General features: G+C 42.7%; 6 protein-coding genes across 6 annotated transcripts in view; 5 read left to right on the forward strand and 1 right to left on the reverse strand.

The window, feature by feature from the left end:
- Nucleotides 1-1,048, forward strand: part of MELLADRAFT_69564 (uncharacterized protein) — a gene marked incomplete at both ends in the record, with an annotated part of 2,103 nt that extends 1,055 nt beyond the window's left edge. The window contains one exon of the mRNA XM_007418552.1: nt 48-1,048. Coding sequence (XP_007418614.1) covers nt 48-1,048 — 1,001 coding nt within the window. The remainder of the gene's footprint in view (nt 1-47) is intronic.
- Nucleotides 1,049-4,187: 3,139 nt separating this feature from the next.
- MELLADRAFT_113833 (uncharacterized protein) lies at nt 4,188-7,451 on the forward strand (the record flags this gene model as incomplete). The annotated part of the gene is made up of 7 exons (XM_007418570.1): nt 4,188-4,245; nt 4,456-4,537; nt 4,960-5,441; nt 5,522-5,596; nt 5,667-6,275; nt 6,377-6,564; nt 7,317-7,451. 7 exons carry the CDS (start codon nt 4,188-4,190, stop codon nt 7,449-7,451), a joined length of 1,629 nt encoding a protein of 542 aa, XP_007418632.1.
- Nucleotides 7,452-7,831: 380 nt separating this feature from the next.
- MELLADRAFT_113834 (uncharacterized protein) lies at nt 7,832-8,576 on the forward strand (the record flags this gene model as incomplete). The annotated part of the gene is made up of 5 exons (XM_007418571.1): nt 7,832-7,967; nt 8,046-8,105; nt 8,177-8,284; nt 8,373-8,438; nt 8,512-8,576. The coding sequence occupies 5 exons, from the start codon at nt 7,832-7,834 to the stop codon at nt 8,574-8,576; spliced, it is 435 nt and encodes a 144-aa protein (XP_007418633.1).
- Nucleotides 8,577-9,754: 1,178 nt separating this feature from the next.
- Nucleotides 9,755-12,257, forward strand: MELLADRAFT_96163 (uncharacterized protein; the record flags this gene model as incomplete). The annotated part of the gene is made up of 12 exons (XM_007418566.1): nt 9,755-9,763; nt 9,856-9,858; nt 9,986-10,372; nt 10,464-10,625; nt 10,743-10,814; nt 10,884-10,981; nt 11,306-11,384; nt 11,445-11,547; nt 11,607-11,671; nt 11,736-11,823; nt 11,895-11,982; nt 12,059-12,257. The coding sequence occupies 12 exons, from the start codon at nt 9,755-9,757 to the stop codon at nt 12,255-12,257; spliced, it is 1,353 nt and encodes a 450-aa protein (XP_007418628.1).
- Nucleotides 12,258-13,982: 1,725 nt separating this feature from the next.
- Nucleotides 13,983-17,417, forward strand: MELLADRAFT_118607 (uncharacterized protein; the record flags this gene model as incomplete). The annotated part of the gene is made up of 6 exons (XM_007418572.1): nt 13,983-14,151; nt 14,290-14,385; nt 14,500-14,620; nt 14,750-15,390; nt 15,510-15,752; nt 15,839-17,417. 6 exons carry the CDS (start codon nt 13,983-13,985, stop codon nt 17,131-17,133), a joined length of 2,565 nt encoding a protein of 854 aa, XP_007418634.1.
- Nucleotides 17,418-18,305: 888 nt separating this feature from the next.
- Nucleotides 18,306-18,778, reverse strand: MELLADRAFT_113837 (uncharacterized protein; the record flags this gene model as incomplete). Its single annotated transcript, XM_007418581.1, has 2 exons — nt 18,306-18,479; nt 18,596-18,778. The coding sequence occupies 2 exons, from the start codon at nt 18,776-18,778 to the stop codon at nt 18,306-18,308; spliced, it is 357 nt and encodes a 118-aa protein (XP_007418643.1).
- Between the last annotated feature and the right edge of the window lie 7,042 nt (nt 18,779-25,820).

Genomic DNA, 25,820 nt, shown 5'->3' on the forward strand with positions numbered 1-25,820 from the left:
AGAACACACTGCTGTTGTTTCACCACCGCGTGTCCCTTCGAATCTAGCGTCTGCCACCAAGATCGACCCGATCCTGAACGCGATTGAACTGGCGATAGTTCCAAATGTGAATCCTGTCATTGAGGATCTAATATTGAGCGCTGCGAATGATCACGCGTTATACTCTGCTGTTGGTTGTCTAACTACTGGTGATATCAATCAAGACACCATCACTGACATCGATCAAAACCGAACTGTGGATTTAGTGCTCAATGTAGAGAAAGGACTTGCGGATGATGTTGATCAAGAACTCGATACAACCAAAATTGTAGCTCTAAATGACCAATTACGACTACCGGTTGCAAGCCTGATGAAATCTGTCCCTATGTTTGCTGTTGATCGATCAGTTGATCTCGGTGATACTAAAGCGGGAAATCACGGACACGCTGCTGACGTTCACCCAGACCCTGATGCTACAACCGATCCCGTTCTTGATGATCTTGTCTCAATACAATCAGAAACCAATCACCCTCTGCAAGTTTTTATCTCTGATATTCACCTTGGATCAAATTTGGATATGCTCTCATCACCACAGCCTTATCATATTGCTCACCCTGTCGCATCCTCAACCGACATACCTTCGCCTTTGATGAACAAGAAGAAGAAGAAAAAGAAGAACAAGAAGAAGAGACATAGTACTGATAATAATTCATCTGAACAACACTGCCGCAAATATGATGTCACTGACAACTTTGGCTTTTACGCTCCAAATGGATGGATTGAAGATCATCATCATTCTTCAAATCATTCTCCTTCACTGCAACAAGACATGCATACACCGAGTGAAACCAATTATGACCACCTTCTTGGTCTTGTTCATCAACTTCTCTTTTGTCATCATATGTACGACCTCCTTCAAGTAGATGAGCAGGGTATCCTTTTTGGGAAGGAATATGGTCAACATATTCAAAATCAAGATGTGATTTGTTATTCACATGAGGGTGAATTCATGTTTAGACGTACAAAAGATGGAAAGATATTTGATTATCTTGATGTGCTTGAGTATTGATATCTTTTCTCTTATATTTTCTGTTCTTGTTTTATTTTGGAAGCAGATTTACCACATGGTGCTTATTGATTATGTGAAGGGGGGAGAATTTCTCTAGTATTCCAAGTTTCTTTTCCGCATTTTGTTTGACTCGGCGATGATCTTTTATTTTTGTTATCTTATCTTGACTTTTCCACATATATGTGATGATTTTTTTTTTTTTGTTTTTACTTCTCTCTCTGTTTCTGTTTCTATGGGGTACTGTGCCTTGTCGTGGGGGGGAGTGTTATGGCCCGAGGTCTGCCCAGCGTATGTACACGACTGCGGCACAGTAGACCTAGTCCAGCTTTGTATATAACCTGTCTAGCTCCAGCTCCCGGCTCCTTCCACATCCTTGTTCGTGGTTGGATCCCAGATGCTGAGCTTGCGCTCTAACAGGTATGCGTAATCTATCCTTGTTCGTGGTTGGATCCCAGATGCTGAGCTTGCGCTCTAACATCCTCTACATTTCAATTTTCAAAGCAATAGGAAATATTCTAACTTAAATTTAGGTATTTCCCTCCCTTTGAGTAATCGTCACTTGATCTCAAGTAGAGAATCGGAAAAAATGAGGAGTTTGCTCTGGAACCGGAAAACTTGACTTGTCATCTGAAGTCAAAGTTTTGTTAGCACCCACCCTCTATTCAGGAAGTGAAGCGCACCTCTAGGGTATGGTTCCCTAAAAAGAGCACTTGAGTCACGGAACTATATCCATATTTCCCCTTTCCTGCCTCTGCGGGGCGCATCCTCAGACCATCTAGCGTAAAGGTGACTTGTATATGGGGACCTGTATTTTTCCACCCTTTTCTTTCCACCCGTTTTGTGGTGTAAAAAACTGGCGAGTGGAAAATTGCATACCCTGAGGGGTCATATGCAATTTTCCACCTTTTTTCCAAAAACAAGAGGTGGAAAAACTAGGGTGGAAAATTGCATCCTGAGCCCAGAAATATTGAATTTTACACTCAGATTCTTTCCACCAGATAATGAGTGTAAAATTTTTGGTGTGTAAAATTCCATATGAGCCACCTCAGATTGAATTTTACACCTATTTGTTTCCACCAACGTAGAAAATTACACCTTCCTTTTACACCCAAAGGGAAAAGCACAATAGCTATTGTCAATAAGTGGACTTATTGAACAAGTAATTAGACAATCATCAATTAGATAACAGTTGTTTACAAACGCAAAAGTATTGCAACAATGACTTATATACTTAAATACCTGCAGTGGATAAATACCTTCCTTGCACTGAGGAGACAAACACATTTGAGAGAATTTGAGACCAATTCCAAATATGTGTGAGGAGACAGACACATTTGAGAGACTTTGAGATAAATTGCAGATACATGCAGTTTTTTGCTAAGTCATGTGCACCGTGTCCGGGTAGTGTTTTGCTTGTCAACAAGCGCGCATGACTTCCCTTTCTGCCTCAAAGGGAGTCGGTGTGCACTTGTTGACGAGCAAACCCTACACGGACACGGTGTCACAAAGTTGCTTTGATGAGTGTAAAATTATAAGCATGGCACATGTGCTTACATATTAGGGGGGCTCAAGTCAAAAAAATCTACAACTTTTATGGTAAAAAACTTTTCCCAATTTCATAAAATTTACGCAAAATTTTATGAAATTGGGAAATGTTATACGACATCCCAAATTTTTTTAAGCAGCAAATTTGCGTAAATTTACTGCTCAGAAGCAGATCCGAAAGAATTTTTTTGGTCCTTTTTTATGAATTGGGAAAAGTTTTTACAGCACGGTACCGTAAAAAACTTTCCCCGATTTTTTAAGAAAAGGCGGCAAATATTTTGACTTGAGCCCCCTTATTTGCACTCCTCAACTTTACACTCCATATTGAGTGTAAAATTAGACATTTAGGGTCTATAGCAATTTTTACACTGTATTTTTTTACACTACATATCAAGTGTAAAAATAATGAGTGTAAAATTGTAGGTAGATGGAGCCACTCTACACTTTTACACACAACCATTTACATACAAAATCTTTGCACTCCAGGAATTTGGCCGGATTGAGTGTAAAAATGCATTTACACTCATGTCTCTTTACACTCATTAGGGGGGCTCAAGTCAAAATATTTTGCTACTTTTATGGTAAAAAACTTTTCCCAAATTTTTTTGAGCAGCAATTTACGCAAATTTGCGTAAATCTGCTGCTCAGAAGGAGATCCAAAAGAAATTTTTACGGCCCTTTTTTACGAGTTGGGAAAAGTTTTTACAGCACGGTACCATAAAAAACTTTCCCCAATTTTTTAAGAAAAGGCCGCAAAAATTTTGACTTGAGCCCCCTTATTATTGAGTGTAGAAATCTTGTAACCCATTATATAGTGCTTCAAGGAAAAGCACCTTGTGCTTTTGAAAAAGCATCAACAAGTTGAGAGCAACCTGTCCTTTGAAATGGATTATCAACCATGAAAGTTCAACTGTACACTCAGCTTTTCTCTTTGGGTGTAAAGCAAAGGTGTAATTTTTGAAATTGGTGGAAACAAATGGGTGTAAAATTCAATCTGAGGTGGCTCATATGGAATTTTACGCACAAATATTTTGACACTCACTATCTGGTGGAAAGAATCTGGGTGGAAAATTTGATATTGGTGGCTTTGAGATCCAATTTTCCACCCTAGTTTTTCCACCTTGTGTTTTCCACTTGCAAGAAAAAATGGAAAAAAGGTGGAAAATTGCATAGGAAAATTGCATATGACCCCCCAGGGTATGCAATTTTCCACCCCTTGGGTTTTTACACCACAAAACGGGTGGAAAGAAAAGGGTGGAAAAATCTCCCACCCCCTTGTATATCACGGGTCACATCTCAGCTGACATCAGTAACAATTAACCTATAGGGAGACTCTCTCCTCAAGAATAATCCAAAAGGTCTAGATGTGGTGCCAGACAATATCCTGCAAAATTCCAGTATCCCATCAATCTCCTCGCGGCTTCCAAGAGGTGATATAAGTACCTTGAAATCTTACTGTTCGTAAGGATGATGTTATATATAGCCTTCTGCCTAATTTATTACTTACCAAAAACTGTAACAAAATCGCTCTCCATGAAACATGTGAAAGGACCTGAAAGGACACTTCCAATCATCAAGTATCCCGCTTTCATTCATGTTTGCTGATTTCAAGGTTACTGTCACCGTGTTTTTCGTTCATCGACATCTAAATTGTCAGCTGGGAATTTCTACAACAAGAGGCCCTCTTGACAGACGAACCACATCCTGCAATACTCCTCCCTCTCAAGCTTGTGACTCACGGGCCACAGCCAGCCTTGGTGTACTGATTGTCTTATGTGGGACCCCAATGTTGGCGCTTCTCTTGCTATCTTAGCCTAACCTTGCAGTTCACTCTTTTTGTCTTGGGTCAAAATCCCATATAGGGCTAACGCACCATATAAGTCTGGACGATGGTCAAGCTACCCAAGCTCAAAACCAACCCGAAGCGCCCGGTGAGCACCCGAGGTCAGCTTTCCCTATATACTCAAAGACCTAAACCAATGGCCTACGTCTATCATTGATCAAGCTTATCCATACAATCTGATTTAATCAAATTGTGCTCTCCTGTTTGGTATTCAGGAGCCATATAAAACAAGTGTAACATCAGATCTCTGGTGTTGGATTGAGTACATATGAATATTCATAGACAGGCTTTCAAGAGAAGGATTAAAATTAGGTTTCAATGCATATATGAGATAAAACTTGTAACATTTGAAAGACGATCAAACTACCATCAAAAATCTTAATCCCATATATTTATATTTGTCACAATCGCCCCAGAAAGTTTTCATTGAATGTCATCATTAATCAGTCATGCGGTTCCAAATCCTCTTCACATTCTTCATATTCACCTGCTCAGCTCATTACTCGTATCTTTCGAATAATAGGTATCGTAAACAAGCGTTCAAATCACTCAAAGAGATTGCAGTCCATGAACCAATAATCAATCACCTCAAAAAGAGGTCTAATGAGATTGTATTGACTGAAGATTTCTGTACTGAAAAAGCTGACACAAAGCAATTCAAGAAGCTACTGTCCTTGAACAAGACAAACCCAAATCAGTCTTACCTATCTGAGCTCTTACAGTCTGTACAGTACTTGAAATCCCACATAAAGAAGTCCACACCATGGTCTAAAGGGAAATTTTGCAGCCATGTGTTTGATAAGAATGAAGGTTTTGACCGCACAATCTCATGTGCGGTGAACCACCTTGAATATCACCCATTTCTCATGAAGGATACAGTCTGGATACTGGCGATCTTGAAACATCTTCAAGAATATCTACCCCATGGGTCACTGGAACCATTGAATACTGATGTAGAGCAAAGAAAGTCAAGCCGAGCTGCGCTGTACCTTCATCTGACAAAAGGTATCTCATGGTACCAAAGCTATATGAATGTTTAATGAATGTAAATAACTTGTCGCGAATTCTTGCTCATCAAATTGTAGGTTTGGATCTCATAGGTGCCAGTCAAGCTCTTTGGAGTTCTGATGTAAGCATTGAACTTGTGGACATTGATATATGTAAGTCATATATCATGAGATTCTTTGGTTTATAATATTGAAAGATAACAAATTATGTTTGTCATTGAAGCATTGGCAGAGGCTGATTCAAGAATCAAAATGATCGATTGGATCAAGCAATATGCTGAGAACCCAGACTCCAAATTATCCAACTTCATGATTGAGACTCATGATGAATTGATACAGGAAAGCTGCCCCATGCCACACAGCAAGCTGGAAAATTTGTTGCAGAGATGTTACAAAAATTTCATAGAACCACACTCATCCAAATTAGACAAGGACCTTGCATATACGGTACTCCATGGATATCCAAATGTTTCTCCAAGAGCAAAAGAGATAGTAGAACACTTACAAGAACAAGATCTTTCCTTTGGGCAAAAATTCCAATGCTTTCGGAGGATATCTGACGATGTAGGATTGATCAGAGACCTCGAAGAGCTCTGGATAAAGCACAGTTCTACACAATTTGAAGAACTGATTCACCCCTTCATAAAGTTAGAGAAGGCCACATGGCAAAACGTTGAAGATTTGATTGAAGCTCTGGTAGATGATTCACTTCGTTCAGTTAGATCCAAAGAAATTCCCATTGAAGAAGATCAAATTATAAAGATACTGTACCGTGTTTTCTATCATATCAATGGTGCCCAATCATACCTTTGTAAAAATGTAAAGTGGTGTGGTAAGTTCTTGCTCCCTTGGACTAAAAAATGATTGATTTGAAAGTACCAACTGTGTATGCACATCTTGCAAAGGACTCATAGTTTTATCTCTATTCTGTAGGGGAGCCTTTAAAATTTAAATTCAGGAGACCTGAAATTACAGAGGACCCAAGTACAGGTGATATATGCACAATCTGCCTCGAGGGTATTGGAAATAATGTTGATTCCCAGAAGTCTGTTGAAGATGGTCTTGATGTTGTTGATCTGGATCATGGGGCAAACCACAAATTTCACAGCAAGTGTCTACGGGTAGGTTTTGTTTTTTGATCAAAAACTGCACAGTGTGAACTTTGTTCTGATGTCATACATATGCGGTCAACCAAAAAACAGAAAATGAAAAAAATGAATCCTACCAAGGCATTAGAATGTCCATTGTGTAGGGAAAAAATTGATTTGGTTATGTGATGATCCAAGAGGAGGCAGTTTCTCACACAAGCCAATTTTTACACTTGGAAAACACAAAGGGTCTGTTAGGCTTCAGCATGTTTAAGTCAATGGTGAACCCAAGTGAAAATTTCAGTTCAAGTTGAGATATAAACCCCAAAACATACTGATTGAAATATGGATGCCCCTCTATTTCATTAAGCCCCGTCTTTTGCATCTCTTCAGAGCCGTCTTTGCTGCCCTGTAATCTGGAGCAATTGTAAGAAAACCTTGATAAGCTCCTTCTGCCAGCAACTTTTGACTGCATTTAGAAAGTTTTGAAAGATTTAAATGTCATCCTGACCTCATATCTGAGTTTTGCTCTTGCCCCCAAGTTGATGTTTCCATCAACAAAGTTTCTATCCTACCCACCATATAATGGCAAAGAGTTGAGAAACACTCTCCTATGTTTGATAAAGAACATTCAGTTCTTATGTTTCAAGCCCTGCAAGAAAGACAATTTCATCAACATATAAACAAGACCTTAGAAGCTGAACATCAGTCAATGAAGCATGTGTTTCAAGCATCACCTCCCAATGAGTCACACAAAGCAACTCCATAAACCATCCTTTCAACAGTGCTCCGTTGGCATATTGTTCTTGAAAAATTTAAGTTTCACTTCCGAAAAATCTTCTGTACAAACCAAACATGATGAGTATATCACAAGAAAAGGTTTTCATGCTCCTCCAGAGGATCAGAATCAAGTGTGCTGAAGGTCAATTTAAAAGCCGGAAAGGTGAATAAAAGTGGCTGCAGGAGGCAAAAAGCGTAGTCCCCTCCGTTAACAATCCATAAAACCCTTGACCGTGTCGGATTCCTTCTGATTCTTTACCCTTTTCAGGTTGACTTTTGCCTTGTCTAGGAATCCAGGGAGTTTGTGCCACGTCGCGAAAAGAGCTGATTTGAGGATTAATTGTCAAGCATCAGGCTCCGCCCAATCCCCAATGTTTCAGTTCCGAATCCAATGAATGGACCCTGCTATCAGGTCTTACCCAGTGCTCTCCTCACCCTTTATATTCCTTGTGTGAGAGGCCGTTAAGTCGCAATCATTGTGTCGTCATTATCCCTTGTATCTACATCTGCATATACCACCATGTCATTAGCTCAATATCCTCGCCAGGTCGTTTTTATCTTCATCGCTATACTCCTCGCACAATGTTCTTTCACGCAGGCTACAGAAGTAAAGTGTTTAGGCGGATTTAATTTAAACAGCGACCCAGCCACCGCAAGTAAGTAGAATGGATCAACTTCTTTCTTTTGCCAAACATCCTTCCTCCATGTCTCATTGCTTCCTTTCTTTCCCAAAGTGTGCTCTGATAAGGAATTCAAGCCGTGGAAGTGCCCAACTGCCAAATGCAAAAAAGACGGTAAGTTGCATCATCTTTGAAGGTCTCATTTCTTCAATGATCTTTTAAACTCACATCAAATATTGTCATAGGTCAGCCACACTTATCAATGTCAGGTTGTTTGCACAATGGCGTCGCTGGTTCTGGTATAAGTGACCAAAAATGTGCCCAATACAATACTCAACCTGTTCCTTCATATGGTTAGTCATCCTTCTTTTAGTGTTCATCATTCAGACAGGCTTGACAGTTTTCGTTTCTTGAACTGTTGATGGTTTCCCAATTCCATAGGATGTATGAACCCGGGCGGACAAGTCTATGTTTGTCCTTTCAAAGCCACCGATCCACCTTACCTCAGTAAGTCATCTTCCTTTCTCATGATTTATGATCCATATATTGATCGCATCGTCTGTCGTCCGTACCTTTATAGCCTGTTCCGACTGTACCAAGCCAGTGGAATCAACTGCGCGACAAATTAACAACAGCAATATGTAGCCATATAAAATTGTATTTAGTTTGTCACAATTATTTCATTGTTACCCAAGAAAATTTAAAAATAAATCATCAATTTTCCTTGATCCAAAGTACCTATTTAACAGAATGAATATTGGAGGTGAGTTCATGCTTTGATATGACTTCGATGAATATGTCAAAGGCAGGTCTCATCACAACATGATTCTGAGTCCTAGATCACAAACTACATTTTTCTATCCTCTTCTCGTTTATGGTCCTCAATCCTGAGCATGTTTATGTCATGAAAGTCTTGGTTTTCTCGTGTTATAAAAACTCTTCACACACATGTACATACATATATATTTTGTGATGCAAAATCAAGTTCGCAGGATGCATCGGAAAAAGTGTGACCATCTACAGCCCTGGGAATTGAATGGTGGCTTCAGGATTGTGATCTGATTAGAAAGCACAACAGCCGCTGGCCTTGCACAGAAACACTAATATGTGATTGGGAGATTGAAAATGAGATTATAAAGAAACATGGGTATTGAGTTTGATACGGAAAAATAATGACAATCACATGAACTAGCTTGATTTGGCCATGTACTCATATAGCCAGCATGCACATAGGGGCTTTTTGTGTGTGTCATATTGGTGTATAAGCATGGCCTCCCCAGGCATATAACTCGTCACAAGAATTCATATCAAGCATGTTTTACAACGGAGTATATAACCTGTCAAGTAGAGTCATTGAGTGATTATTGATCCCAATTACAAACATCTTAACACATTCAGCTCCCCATGACACGCTTGGAAAGTGTGCACAATGATATAAAAGTTGAGGGAGGGCTGATAGAGTACTGAAGTAATTGAAGGAAGAACATTTAACAGATCTGCGGTCAGAATAGACAAACCTTTGGCTGGCAATTTTAGACATCAATGAATTTACATCCTTGCCCTGACACGTCTTTTGCAAATTCAAAATGTCGCGTGCTGTGCTCCAAGAATGAAATGTCGCGGTTTTTCCCCAGGGTATTTTAGTTCTTACATACTTATCAGCGGTTCTGGTGGCATAACTCACCTAGGCTGACATCTCCGCGGCGCTTTTGGTCTCATGTCAATGTGATCCCATCTTTCGATCCTGCAATATTTCCAGCCTGCATACTCGACTCTTTACGGATAGTCTTTCTGCCTCGGGTCGGTCTTGTCGCGTGGCTTGCATGACTACGGTACAGTGCTGCTCCGGATACATTCCCACCAAGTCGCCTCCTTGGATTTCTCGTTGACTCAATTACATAATCCTAATTGGCCATTGAGTGAGCAGGTAAGTTCTATCATGTTTCGATTTCAGATATGATCTCTTTCTAACCTGTGCTGTATGCTGTCTTATCGGACTCACGTGTACTTTTTGTTTACTGTGGACTGAATGATCCTATTGCTAATACTACTAGCTGTGGTTGTGGACGCATAATGCTATGCCAGAAACAAACGAATCCCCTTTGCCAACCTGTCTGGACATCGAATCTACTTCCGATAAATATAAGAGTGGCTCAGAAGACCAAATCAGTAAACGGCCCAAGTTGGATGATGAATCCACAAAGGCAAGCAGTAGCTCAGCAGTTCTTGTAACCCAAACCTCTGGAGACGCAGAACGGGAGACGCCGATCGGTTTCATCCCAGAGCAGGGTGATACTAGCTTCAGTGGTGCAAATCAGGGACCACCAGTAGCAAGCGGGAGTGGCCTTGCGGAATATCACGATGAGCGATCTGCGATGGAGAGTGAGAAGACCGAGCCTTGCATGGCTCTCAATCTGGTGTTTTCTTGGAGGAATGATAATGTGAGCGAGGAATCAATTCAATGTCATGTAGAGTACTTTAAGGATAGGCCAATTCGAAACTGAACTAAGGACCTTTATCTTATCTTATCAGCTTGAATTACAGATAGACAAGACAGAAACGATCGGAGACCTGAAGGTTATGATATATTCATTAACGGCCGTTACTCCAGAGAGACAAAAGATATTAGGATTAGTACCTGGAAAACTTCCCTTGGACGATGTACTGTTATCCACAATTGAATTCAAAATGAAGGTAAGTTTCTGATTTGAACTGTCATTCCGACCACTTCTTCCGAACCATCCACTTCTTACTTCAATTTACCAAAAATCAAGCTCAATGCCTCCCGATGACCCTTTACCCCCGGATCAGCGAGGTGCTCACTTCACATTATTGGGGACACCTGAAGAGAATACCATCCTGCGCTCTCAAGATGGCACAAAGGTACGTCTTCCTTGGTATTCGGCTCCTCATACTGTTCAAAGCACTGATTCATAAGGAGCTTGTGATTAGGCTACCAACGATCAGGCCCATCATCCGGTCTCGGCCAACGATTGCGTCTTATATCTCCCTCAAGTTCAAGCCAAGCTGCAAGAGCTCTCTTCGACGTTGTGAGTTTTTGTTTACCAGCAGTGCCTTTGTAGTGTTTCTACATGGTTAACTGATTTACTTTACATTGTATACCACTTTAATTCAGAGAGTTGAATATCATGGTCTGCACGACGCCATCTATAAAATCCTGGATTTCCATCTAAGATTTTGACTTTGCAACGACTTTTGTGTAGAACCGTCCTCGCCCTGGAAAGAAGCTGCTGGTTCTAGATCTTGATGTATGGATTCTGATCCAATTCAATTCATTAATCTCATTGGGACTGATTTACGGTTCCCTTCTCACACCTCCGTCAGTATACTCTCATGGACTCCAAAGCGTATAGCGACTTTTCGGTACATGCATTAGATATGACTCGGCCCTATTTACATGAATTCTTGACTGCGTTATGGCCATATTATGATGTAGGCATCTTTTTTCATGTGGTGCTCGTCTAATCCACCTTACTAATGCCATCCTTTCAGATATGCATATGGTCAGCAACAAGTTGGCGTTGGCTAGAGAGTAAACTAGTCGAGCTACAAATGGTGGGCGGTAAATACATCGACAAGTACTTGATCCAATTCGGTAATTACACATCTTATCTTTTATCTTATCTCTTGCTGAAGTCTAGATGAATCTCACAGTTCTCGATCGCGGGCCAATGTTCGAGGTCACGTCCATCAGGCATGGCAAAGTTGCACGTCATGAAGTTAGCATTGCTCCTTCGATCTTGCCACCTTTCTACGGTCTTAATACTTTATAATTACTTGTAGGTCAAGGCTCTGGAATTGATTTGGCGGGCGATACCCGAATACAATGCAACGAATACTCTTCACCTTGATGATTTGAGTCGGAATTTTGGTCGGTTACGTTTTTCCCCAGTCTATACAATCCACATACTTATTCAAATGTTTATCTTTGGGGCTTCATAGTACTCAACCCGACTTCAGGGGTCAAGATATCGCCTTTCAAGTATGCCCGAGAAAACAAACATGACCGCCAGCTTGTGTTTTTGACAAGGTTTGTTTGGCTCAACACCCCTTTCAATTACGTAGCAAAGCTAATGACTCGCCTGGGCTCCTATTCATTTGAACAGGTACTTTCTTCAAATGGCACTTCAGCCTGATGTTCGTATCTTTGATCATCGTCATTGGGCAAAGTGTACACTACCACTTCCACCTGGTGTGAGAGACCCACTACATGATCTAGATCCTCAAGATCCTGAATTGATCAAATTTCTTCAACGTCATCCATGGGTTAAACCCGAACAACCCGAACAACCTGATCAGAATTGATTTTACATTATCTTATCTTATTATCAAGGATGATAAAATTTGTTTTTGGAATGGAAAATAGAAAAAAGGAGTGTGCAATATGTTGAGTGATTGTGGTTTTGTAGGTTTCTGTTTTGAATGAGTTGAGTTTCTTTCTTTTTTCTTTTACAATCTTAATGTCTGTAATAGTTCTGGCATGAGACTTGTACAGCTTGGCTATGTTGCTAGAATGTGACTTGGTTTGGACACGAATGGATGAAGTGGTAGTTCCTCTGTGCTAAATATTTGACATTTTGAATGTAATCTTTCGCGGTCAAGAAACAGTCATTGGTTTAAGTAGTTATGCCGGTTGCATTAGCATTTCCCTTGCATGAGTGAGGGTCATATTACAACTTGAGGTGAGAGACCATTGCGGGAGTGTGGTGTCAATTAGTGAGAATGGATCAGATGATTGGTTCGAAGACACGCGAAGAGTTGATATCGTCAAGAATTAAAGTGTTCTTCGACTTCGGTAGTTTGGGGAGAGATGCGGTATCAGTCTTTCTCTGAGACTACCTGAGAGAAGCAGTGAGACATACAGGTATAGTTCAATCCCGGTCTGTGTGGCGCGTTTTTTTTCGCATGGCGCTTCCTTCTCTTTATAAGCCTTCCACGAACTACAGAACATCTAGACATCCATTGGTCAATTTCATTGGTCAAAAATAATACATACAAAAGACGATCGAGTTGATAAAATGCAAAATGAGATGTCTTGAAAAGCAGAAGTTGGAAGCATTTTAGGTTGGTTGAAAAGAAGTGATATCGAGTCCTTTTCGTGAAGATTATACATACAAAGAGACAGTTTGAAAAGATGGCGACTGAGTCGTTTTTGAAGAAATCAAGACAACGCAACAGATAGAAACCTCTTACATCAAAGTATCTCGCTCCGATGACAATGCATTGTTTTTCTTGTATCGGTTTTGCTTGCTACTTTCATTCAAAGTAGCTTGTTCCAATAACATTTTGTTGTTTTGTAAGTTGCTTCATTATCAATACTTTGATATGTAAGTGGTTGTAGCGATAGAACCCCCTTGACAATGTTTCAGGGGGATTGGAGTGAGTCTGAAGGTATAGATATAAGGTGCACATGGATGACTCGACAAAGGTTCTTGATTCTTGATGAGGTTATCGAAGTGTTAACAGCTTCTTTGAAGTCTTAATGATGAATTTGTTCAAGTCTTCATACATATGTACCAGTTGCCACCAGCCTGTACAGACAGTGTACAAAAAGCCACCATCCGGTTTACTTTTTTGTTTGTCTCAGGATAGTCTCAGAGCGAGTTAGTCTCAGAAAAAGACTGATACGGTTACGCTCCCGTAGTTTGGATATTATTGTCTACTTTTCTTGAGTTGTCCAATTCATCCATCGTTTCGCGTTCGGATCATCACGATAGCTTTTTCTTTTGAATCCATATCATTCCAACTTTTTTGAAGAACATGATTGGGTTCTCAATCAGCATCCGGCCGACATTATCGATTCAGTCCCTCTCTTTTCGTCTCTGGTCAACTTCGACTCTTTGATACTGGTTCTAGACTACAGCGATTCATACATCCCTTTCAAGGTCAATTTGTTAGGTCACGCGACTACGAATTAATTTCTCGGTGGGTTGTTCAGCTTTTCTTTCAAGTCAAAACCACGATTCTGATATTCAAATCTGATGGTTTCCGTATAGATTCGCAATTCGTTCACGAAACACATAAGAAGCCATGTCTGAAGAACACCCATATACCCATCGAAATGATAACTTAGATCCGAATCGATTCTATTCAAGTGCTCAACTTGACTACCAAGATCGATTGTTAAATGGAGACATAGCCACGAAGTATGACGCTCACAGAGACGATGACAGGTATTCGGCACCGTTCGACGAGGCTCGTAGGTTAATTTGGTCTGTTTCTGTTATGCTTATAGATGTGATCTTTGTTTGTGAGGACAAAACCGTCTAAATAACAAAAATTACTTTCTAAACTGCTTCGCTGATCTCCCCTTTGTTTGGACATTTTACTCAAAAAGTCAATTCCCATTCGGCTACGTTTGCTGAGGCTGACCCACATCAACCAGGACACGACGACACCTATGGCTACAAAGATCACGAAATACCTCATCACGGTAAGCTGAGATACAAAGCGCTTCTTCTTTCATAGCTTAGTACATAAAGACAGGTTTCATTGACTCAAGTTTTCTGTTGATACGTGTGGTACTGTCAATGATCGAACCGATCAGCTTATCCAAACTTGACCACAAGTCATCCGGCTTCGCAGCCGAGACGTGTGGAACGATTTGAATCTTATGACCCCACATCCGACTCAGCATTTCTGACACAGCAACTATACCAATCCTCCAGGTATGGATTGAATTTGTCTTTCTGCTTATCTTTTCTCTGCTTTCATTTCAAAGTCCTTAGTTTTCTTTCATATGTTGGGTTCCACTTGTCTCACATATGTTGCTTTTACATACGCTTGCTCAAAATCAGAAACCCACTGGCTGCAGCAAATACTCTAGCTGAGCTTGAATCCGATCGACAGCCTTATCATTCCCAGCATCCAAATTTGACATCACTAGCCCAGTTCAATCGACTTGCTCCTCATAAAGTGATACATCATCAACATCACATGGAGTCACGCCCTCAAGGTGTAAGTTATCCCGTGTCCGGGCTGACTGAACCTTTGCCGATCGATCAGGAGGTTAGGGGCGTAGGTGTAACTAAACATGCCCCAGCCGTTAGTATATCCAGGCTTATAGAGCTAAAAAGGCGAGCAAAAGCGCTCGAAGAATTGAAAAACCGATCACTTCATGATCGAATTCCATACCCTCCTCAAGAACCAACTTGGTGTCTACCAGAAACACATCATTCTTCAATACCTGTTCCAAGGGGTTTATCAGCTCCCCATCTTCGTGATATTATTCCTCCTCGACATCCCCCGCTAGGAACCTATACCGTTCCACATCCCCGTCAACCCACTGAACACTTCTCACAACAACCTGATTATCATAGTCGAACACAACCTCCATTGGCTCGACCTCGCACCTTATCACAGCCTTTGTTGCCACCCGATATATCAGATCCTTTACTTCGTCTGCATCATCTAAAGGTCACAGAGATCATGTCTCCTGGTAAATGTCAAATCACTGCTCACTTTCAAAAACTCGTTCAATCGTTACATTGTGTCTTACTAGTTTTGCGTCTCTTTCTTATCTGGCAAAAATGAACTCGTCCTTTAACTCAACTTCAGTCAATGGTTTTGATCTATTTAAATGCGTAAGTCTATACTATGGACGTCTTTCTGAAATCTACAACAAAGCTGGCGAAATCGAGTTACGACAGATTCTGGATCGTCCATTAGATGCAGTCTTAGCTTCTGACCCTTTTGCTCAATCTATACCGATCGATTATGGATATGGGGCGATGAAAAGTTTGAATGATTACGGTGTTGCAAAAGAACAATTAGATTGTATTGACGCCATTTGTCTAGATGGTGAGTACTAGCTACAGTTCTCTTGCGTTATTGACAAATCAAATTTTGTATGTATATTGATCCTTTGATGCACGCTGTACGCCCAGATCTCTACCTTCTTGAACAAGTCTTACGGAATGATTTCTCAATTATTGAGAGTGAGCGATTAAGACGATGGAATCGACGTATGCGATGGGAGGAATTGTCAATCCAACAACAACAGGTACAATGGGATGTGATGAGCTCAACAGATCGACGGAACCTCGGCTTAGGTTCAGGAGGCTGGTGGGCTTACCGCTTACGGATGACCCCGCTTGATGATACCTATGGTCATCATCGGACACTTGTTGGAACGGATGGACTATTTGAAGAACAACATTCCGGTTTCAAAAAAGGAACTTTCGAAGCTCATTATCCTCTCTCAACTCAAACAAAAGTTAAATTTCCATTTTGGCGAGATGGTGGATTAGGACTAGGACGTAGTTTGATCAAATGGCTTGAATTACCTTCAACGGAAGAACCCACTTATGAACCCACTTCACCACTTTCACCTTCTTCGGCTGTTGTTGATAATCCATCAACACAAGCTGTTGCAGTAGAGCCTCACAATGAGGTTGAATTACAGCATCGGAAAGAGGAACAAATGATTTCTCGTATGCGAGCTGCGTCACGCCGTCGTGCTCAATTGATTGCCTCGATTCAAGCTCAAACCTTATTACCGCCGTCCGCTGCTGAACTGGCTTTCGCTGCATCATATCCTGTTGTAAATCATGCACATTTCGAACATCGTGGACATCCTCACGGCTATCCTGGTTTGGCAGCTTATTCACCACATCATCATTATCCGGTTCATCATCACCCCGGACAATATCATGCGCCTGATCGACAACCAGTCCATCGAAACCATTCAGCCTTACGAAGTAAAGATGTTAAGCCAACTAGCAAACCAATCCCTACTTCATCTTCAAATAATTCCGCATCAGGTCTTCCTTGGGGTGTCCTCCTCTCAGAACTTCGTAAGCGACCTGGATGGGGCGATAGACATCCTTCAAACCCTAAACCTAAGTCAAACCAAGAGTCTAAAGAAGACTCAACAACAAAGGTCAAATCAGATGATCCGTCCAAACATGCAAACGATCCTACGAAAAAATCTTCCGATCCTAAAGATCCAGATTTGAAGAAGAATGATGAAAAGCGAGAAGCATATAAAAGAATGGAATCATCGTATTCAGTAACTAGTCAAGTTCCGCCACCACCAGCTTATCAATCAAATGGATCGACTAGGAAATCATCTCTTAAAGGTTTACCACAACCTCCTTTGTTATACAAGGCAAAAGAGTTTCCTAGATCAGGCTCTAGTCGATTGGTGAAAGAACGTCCACCAACTACTAAAGATACTTGAGTTGATGTTTGATAATCTTGTGTTCATCTTCGACTTTTTGACTGGATTAGATTTGATTTTCTTTTGTTATACATGTGATACCATTTTTCTCTTCTCAAGATCTAAATAGAAAGTTTCACTTACATACATATAAGTGAGAAAGATGTTATTGTACTATAAGAATATCTTTTTTAAAAACATGCATTGCTTCAATTTTTTCTACTCTTTCTTTTTTCTTTAATTTTGCATCCCATTGTTGTAATCTATTTGAAAGTACTTGAATAATTGAAATAGTCATGGATCATATATATTCCTTGTGGTTGGGAAGTTAACAAGAGTCAAATTGCAGTTACCCAGATTCAAGGTGACATTGAACAGTTTGTAATCCTACATGCTTCGCGCATCCGGCCATATTAATCATTCTGAAACCAGAATAGCTTGGAGCACTATGTCCAAGGATAGCCCAGATGTTGGGATCATTCTACTTTCAGAGTAGACTGTAGTCAACGGCTAATTTTGAAAACAGAAACTGAGCACATGTACTTGAAAAGACTGCATCATGCACCGCTATTCAATTATCTCAATTGTCCCAAACAGTACGGATCATTAATGGTCAAGGAGCAAGAGGTGAATGAACAGCTTTGGTTTGATGTGGTACGAAAAAACCCTTTCTTGACCTCCGAGCCAGCTTGCTTTCAAGCTTCACAAGAGGGCATCATTCTATTGAGTTATCATAAAAAGAAATTACAAAGAAAAAAGGTCGAAACTCAAGAAATCCAAACATTCAACCCGCTAGGATGTAGATCCAAAGTTGCTTCTTGTATATTTTGATCCGTTTGAGCTCCGGGCGAGATTTGACTAGAGTCAATCAATCAATGGATGTGGTAAACACCCAAGTATTGATTTCTCAACGTAGAATTTTGTGGGTCGTAGAATTTCTTGGGTGTGGTATCAATCCCAACACAATGGATACACGGCGGTGTTGTGTTTTGAACGTCCTCGACACAAGCCAAACCAACGGAAAAGAACGGCATGTAGTCCTTAATGGTTGGGTTGAGAGTAGTTTCACCGGAAATTTTTACCGAGACGAGCCAGATCTGTCGTCGTTGAGATTTTGTACGACAATGTTAAAAACAAGATATGATAAGTGCTTGAAAGACTTCGAGATCGATGTAAATGAGTCATTTTTTCTACTAACGGAAATTGATAGAATCCGCTCTTTGAGCTGGAGCCGCTTTGGCTGTGACCATGCAACGAGATAAATTCTTTGCAACTTCAGAACAAGCCCCGATCGATTGTAAGTCATTGGTAGTTGCCCAACATTGCAAGAGACTTGAAAGTTCTAGCGCGCAAGATGTGACCGGTATCTGAATAGGTCATTGTCGAGAAAGATGAATCGATTGGATTAATCTTATATTAGTTTGATTTGCCATCGAGATTGAGGTCTTTGATGGTGGAGAGAAAGCTGGCCTCGGTTGCTCACCGTACGCTTCGGCTTGGTTTTTAGCTTGGGTAACTTGACCATCGTCCAAACTTCTGAGGTGGTGCGTAGAGCCTTTGAACGATATGAGATTGTGAACCGAGTTGAAATTTCAAAAGAGTGAGCTGAGCCTGCAAGTTGGGTTAGGGGTGAGATGCACGCTCGACAGCGCGTTGGTGCATGCATATTGATGGGCAATGACCGCACAATATACGAATTTCATGTCTGCACAATTGGTTGATGCTCAAGTAGGGATATGTATCTAACTTAACTAAGTCCCTCTCGGACGAACGAGTAGTCGAGAGAGGGACTTATACCTTATACCACAACTTTGGCATATGAGCCGGAGAAGTTTGGCTGGGCACCTTTTCAATCTTCCATATCTCTATAGCCTACAAACAAATATCCTCTGTACCAAAGAAAAGTCCTCTGCGCCTGATCATCCTACACACGCACATCTTTTCAAATCCCTTCTTTGCCGCCAGGGAAGCCCTTAAAAACCAACTTGAAAAATTGTTTTTGTGTAACATTTCAGCGCGTTTGGTGTGAGCTTTTGACAGGCTGGACAGCTTTGTGTCCAATTTTGGTGATTTTTGCAAACTTCACAATTGGATTGCTCCGTGAGTTCTGAATCAAATTAGATGTAGGCTACACACATGTGTGTAGATTAAGCAGGCACATAGCTCTTTTCTTTGGTCCCAAGGACATTTGTTTGCAGGATCCACAGATATGGCGCGTTGAAAAAGTCCCCAGCCAAATGTTTCTGGCTCATCCGCCAAAGATGTGGTATAAGGTATAAGTCCCTCTCTTGACTACTCGTTCGTCCGAGAGGGACTTAGTTAAGTTAGGATATGTATGCAAGTTCAATGGCATGGGGCAGAGACAACCATCATTTCAGCTTTATTGTTGCTTATGGCAACACTAATCACCCAAAGCTATGCTCAAATGTAACCTTGATTGTACATATGCCATCCTAGCAGAGAGAGACCAAGCAGTGGTTTGAAGTGCATTTTTATTCATCTCTTATGTCAATTCATACCCGGCTCACACAAGCTACAAGCATGTAGTGATCCAACCAGACACAAGGCTGATGAAAAAGATTTTCAAGAGAAACCATAAAGATCACTGCTCATCCATTCATCAAGTTCTGGCACACCCACATAATGCCTGCCATTCTCTATCATGCTTACCAGAAGCCCTAGACCTCACCAATGGAGGCGCCTTGGCCAATAGCCAAATAGAAAGAACAATCCACCCTTCAAAAAAGAGATAGTTGTTAGGACCCGGGTCTGGGTGCTGGCGCGTGAGGGCAAAGGGAGAGAGGTGTGATCCAGCTATGATGGTTATTGTAGCGTGAGGGAAAAGGTCTACAACTGGTGTGTGCGTCTCCAGTTACCCAACAAGGGTGAAGTGTCACAGTCTTTGACATAGCCTCCCATGATCCGTGATAGAGGATCATAACACTATCCCCCGTTTTAGGCCCGGGCTCCCTGTTTGCGGCCCTGCCCTCCTCCCCGGGGCGGTATTAAAAAACCCCGTGGGGAAAAAACCTTACCCCTCTCTCATACCCGGCTTGTTCTTCTGTGTTCTTCCACTGCCTTCGGAAACTGTTGATCAAACTCGGCGATCGCTTCTGAGGCGTTATTAAGGTTAGCCATTGGTTCCCATGAATCTTCTTCTCTTCCAAAACCTTTCCAACTGATCAAATACTCATCTTTTCCCCGTCTTCTTCTTTTATCCAGGACCTCGTTCACTTCCCACTCATCCTCGCCTTCTATCTGGACTGGTTCTGGTGGTTCCTGAATACGTCCTTTGATCAAATCAGGGTTGTGTTTCCTCAGAACCGACACGTGGAATACCGGGTGAACTCGTCCTAGTGTTGCTGGTAATGCTAATCGGTATGCTGACGGTGATACTTTCTTGGCGATGCTGAAGGGTCCCAACCACCGGTGGTCTAGTTTGGCGCTCGGGCGTGTTGTCGAGATATTTCGACTACTCAGCCATACCTCATCCCCTATATCCCAGTCTGGAGTTGGCCTTACCCCTCGGTCGAATTGGTCCTTCATTGCCGTTTGAGCTCGTTTTAAGGTTTCTTTCAGTTCGTCCTGGACCTCCTGCATAATGGTTAGTCGTCTCTCAACCGTTGGGATACATTGCCCATTGGTCGGAATTCGGCCTAGAGCAAGGTCGTACCCATAGTTGGCCTTGAATGGGGATATGTCTGTTGAAGTATGTGTACTATTGTTGTACGCAAATTCGGCAAGAGGTAAGAGTTCTTCCCAGTCGTCCTGTCGGTAACTAACAAAATGCCTTAAATACTGCTCAATTGCCTTGTTAACAATTTCTGTTTGACCGTCAGTTCTAGGATGATACGCCGTGGATGGGTGTAATTGAATACCCAGCTGCTTATTTAACGATTCAGTGATTTTGGATATGAAGACACTCCCACGATCAGATACGATAGTCTTTGGTGAGCCGTGTAATTTCCATACGTTGGCTAACATCAGGGTTGCTAACTCGTCTGCATCCATCTCCGTGGTGCAAGGGATAAAATGTGACATTTTCGTTAGTCGGTCAACTACGGTCAGTATGCAGTTCTTGTTGTTCGATAAAGGTAAGTCCGGAATTAGGTCATAGTTTATATCTGTCCAGGGTCCCGCTGGGATCGGCAACGGCTCGAGGGATCCAAATGGCTTCGACGTTGTTGACTTGACTCGAATGCACGAATCGCACCCATCTACGTATCGGTTCACGTAGGCCTTCATAGATGGCCACCGGTACTGACGTTGTACTAGGCTTAACGTTTTCGCTCGACCCGGGTGGCCTGCCAATAGGCTATCGTGCCGTGTCCTTAGGATTTCCAGTTTTACCTGACGATCATCCGGAACTTCGACGATTCCATCACGGTATAGCACGTTGTCAGTCACTGTGTAGCTTTTTGGTACGTGCTCACGCTTGTTCTTGATGTCATCTATGATAATCTTGAGTCTTGCATCTTCAGCTGATAACAATCTGATTCGGTTTAGGATTTCGATGTCTGTCCACAGGGGTCCTACGGTTGTTGGAGACCTATCAATGGCATTGATCTCATACGTCTCTTGTGGATTTCCGTGTTTGATATTGTCTTCAAACCAATTGTCAACCTCTTCGTGTACAATGTCTTCACCTTCGAACCATGCTTCAAAACTGTCGATTTCCGTGTTGAATGAGGATTCCGACAAGTTCTCTGGTTTTAGCATCGTTCCAAATGAACATTTCTCTTCCTGGGTAGGTTCCAGGTCGGGGCGTCGTGACAGTGCGTCTGGTTTAGTACCTTGTTTACCAGGTCGGAATCGTATATGGAAGTCAAAGCATCCCATCATCTCCGCCCATCTGGCCTGTCTCCTGGTAAGCTGTTTATTAGTCATAAACGTTTCTAAGTTCTTGTGATCGGTATATACTACCACCTCCAGTCTATTTGGGTTTCCTTCCAAATAGTGTCTCCATTCCTTGAAGGAGGCCACGACTGCTAACAATTCCTTATCGAATATTTCGTAGTTACGTTTGGCCTGTACCAGGGATCGAGATAAGAAAGCGACGGGGTGTAGTAGTCCAGACTCGTCTTCCTGGGATAGGACCGCCCCTAATGCGAAGTCAGAACAATCGCACTCGAGGACAAAGGCCTTATAAGGATCAGCAATCTTCAACACCGGTGCCGTTGTGAAAGCATTCTTGAGGATTTCGAATGACTCGTTGCGCTTGGGGGTCCATTCGAACTTCACATTGTCTTGGGTAAGCTCGTGGAGTGGGCGTGTGATCTTAGATAAATTGCTGATAAACCGCCTGTAGAAGTTGGCAAAGCCCAAGAATTGTTGTGTCTGATTGACGTTCTTGGGTGCAGGCCAGTCTCTCACCGCCGATACTTTCAAGGGATCCATACGAACTTGATTTTTCGAAATCAGTAGTCCAAGGTAAGCTATCTCTTTCTGGGAGAACCGGCATTTTTCCGGTTTGAGCCAAATCGAGTGTTCCGCTAATGTCTTGAGGACTTCTTCTACTACCTGCTCGTGGTCAACTCCTGCTGGTGTGTAGATTAGTAAATCATCGAGGTATGCTGCTAGGTCCTTGCCAATCCGGTCGCGAAGGATGTCGGATATGAAGAACTGAAAATAGCCAGGGGCCCCGGTTGGGCCAAATGGCATCACCAAAGGTTCGAATTGGCCCCTCTTGCAAATGAAGGCCAGCTTTGACTCATCCCCTTCTTTCACTCGTAAGTTATTATATCCATTACGCATATCTAGTGAAGTATACCTTTCAGCGTTTCTCAGACTGTCCACTAATTCCATGGTTAATGGCAAAGGGTAGCAATTCTTGACGGTCAATGCGTTCAATCGTCGGTAGTCAAAGCACGGTCGCAAGTTGCCGTCTTTTTTGCCGGTGAAGAGCACAGGCGCGGCCCATGGAGATTTGGTACGTCGGATAGTTCCCTTCTCTAGACCTTCATCGATCATTGTATCTAATGCTTTTTCCTCAGCCGGTGATAATGGTATGATTTTCCCCGCCTGCGGCGTCGCACCCGGAACGAGATCCACTCGGAAGTTGTACCGTCGGTGAGGTGGTAAGGTCATGGCGTTTCGTTTTCTGAACATGTTGATATAACGATGATACCGTGTTGGCACTAATTCTTCGACTGGTTTTTCAATCTTGTCTTTTCCAGCCTCGGCCGCTAGTTTGGCGGAAATGTTCCATGACGGTGCCATCGCGCAGACTTCGGGTTTACAGCTATTCAGGGGAAGAAAAAGGGCTCAAAACGGTAGCATGCTCACATTGCGGGGGCTGTATCACACTGATAAGGCCCTCAGTGTGAGCCCCCTTGCCTAAATTCCTAGCATTCCCCTCCTCGGCATGAAGTCGATCGGGGGTGTTTTTCGGTGAAGGCAACACTACTGGTGTAGTGGCAACTGGCCTCAGGTCGTTCGTAGGTAGGTTCTGTTCAGAGTTAATCCGGGGATGAAAAAGCTTGTCATCCGTTACAACTAACAATGCTTTATCCGTATTGTACTCACATTGCGGGGGCTTTATCCCATTGATATGGCTGTCAATGAGAGCCCCCTTGCCTAGATTCCTAGCATTCCCCTCCACGGCATGAAGTCGATCAGGGGTGTTTTTCGGTTCAGGCGACACTGTTTGATCAGTGGCAATTGGCAACACAGCAAGGTCGGTCGTCTTTGATGTGGTCTTTGTGTTGTCCAGAGGTCTGAGTAGGTTGTCGTGTTCTTCGGGTGTCTGGTTAAAGTTAATCCGGGGGTAGAGAAGCTTGTCATCTGGTACAAGGATAGGTGAGTCTTTTGTATCGTACTCACATTGCGGGGGCTTTGTCTCACTGATCTGGCCTTCAGTGAGAGCCCCCTTGTCTATGTTCCTAGCTTTCCCCTCCACGGCACAAGGTCGATTGGGGGTGGTTGTCGGCATAGACGACACAATGGTGGCGGTGTTGCCGATTGTTGGGCGCGTAGGATTCTTCGGTTGAAGGCTTCCGTCTTTCCAGTTGATCCGGTGGCTATTCTTCTGGAGCCACGGCATTCCAAGGATTACGTCGTAAGCGTCCTTGATCTTTGTGACTAGAAATCTTGTTGACTCTTGATCTTTGTCAATAAACAGCTTCGCGTCGTGCGCTACACTGCGGGGTTGACCATCGAAACCATACACATCGCCTGCGGCAGGCAGAGCTGTCACAGGGAGGCCGGTTCGGTCGGCAAATTGGGTACCAAGCACTTCGTGCGTCAAACCACAGTCGACGAGTGGACGGGCTTGGACATTGGGGCTAGGATTGGGGTCTGTATGGGACGTGGCTCGGGGGTTATTTGATAAAGTAATGGTAGTAAAAATACGTGGGTCTTTTAATTTCTTGTTTTCATAATTACTACTATCAACTTCAATAACCTCCCTATCACCTCGGCTCAAGTGTGGCACGTCTGTCACTCTTGAGCGCCGCCATTTTTTGACTCCTCTGACCTGCTCCCTTCTCCCAATCTACTCTCTAACGCCGCTATCTTAGCATGTAACTCCGCCATTTTACCCTGACTCCTTCCTTTCCCTTTCTCTCTTCTTTTACACCACTTAGCAATATGACCACTACTTCCACACTGATAACACAATCTTTCATCTCCCCTACGCTTATACTCGCTAGACGTGATATCAAAACGGGTGCTCGAGATGTCCATAGCGTCAGGGTCCGATGGGCGACTGGTGGTCGGTTGAGGGGGTCCATACTCGCCGCGAATATCGTTGTCGATGGCGCAGGCGAGGGCTGTGATGCTTTCGAGGTCGGCAAATGATTCGCGTATCATGGCAAGTCGAACATCTCTCTTCAAACCTTGACGATAGTGGCTGATGAGCGTTGGAGTTTCCCACTGAGTAGTTGGTGCCAGTTGGTTGAAGATAACCGTGTATTCAGCAGCAGAGCGGGTTTGTTTGAGGACTCGGATGGCAGCCTCGGCGCGTTTCTGACGGTCGCTGTCAAAGAATACCGCTTCAAATGAACGGGCAAACTCGTCGTAGGTGAGAGGCTTTGCATCCGGCAACGGATTCAGCACGCGGTTCAAGAACGGCTGCGCCCACTTGACAGCATCTCCAGTCAGGTACGAAAGGGCGAACATGACCTTGGCATCGTCGTTCTCGAATAGCGCCTTGTTGGTAATGATGTAGAGTCCAACTTGGCTTGCAAATGCCTTGGCCTTGGCACCTCTGGACCCGTCAAACTTATCAGGGGTCGTGACTTTCGGAGTCTTCGCCGCAGGTTTAGTCGCAGCCTCCGCTGCTGTTCGGCGTGCGGTCTCGGCGGCCAGTTGTTGACTCAGCTGCTTGATTTGGTTGGCCATGGCTTGTAAGTCGATGGTGGGAGCGGGGTGACTAGTTTCAGCGTCCATTTCACCAGTTGACAGATAATCGGAGGTATTGGATGCCGCTGTGGAGTGATCAGTTGGGGGTTCGTAGGTAGGCGTGATGGAGTGTTACGAGGGTGTAATATAGGACATGGGTTTCGATGGGCTTTAGTAATTTTGATTATAACTTCTTCTTCTTTATACCACTCGAGGGTGACTTTAAAAAATTTTCAACTTCTTCTACTTAAAATTTTTTTCAACTTCTTTTAAACTTGTGATTTCTTCTTTTTGACTTCTCTAACTTTGATGAGTAATTTATCTTCTTCTTGCTTCTCTCGGTTTGCCTTGATAAGACGCTACAATGT

This window comes from Melampsora larici-populina (genome assembly GCF_000204055.1).
Source record: "Melampsora larici-populina 98AG31 unplaced genomic scaffold MELLAscaffold_96, whole genome shotgun sequence".
NCBI lineage: Eukaryota > Fungi > Basidiomycota > Pucciniomycetes > Pucciniales > Melampsoraceae > Melampsora > Melampsora laricis-populina.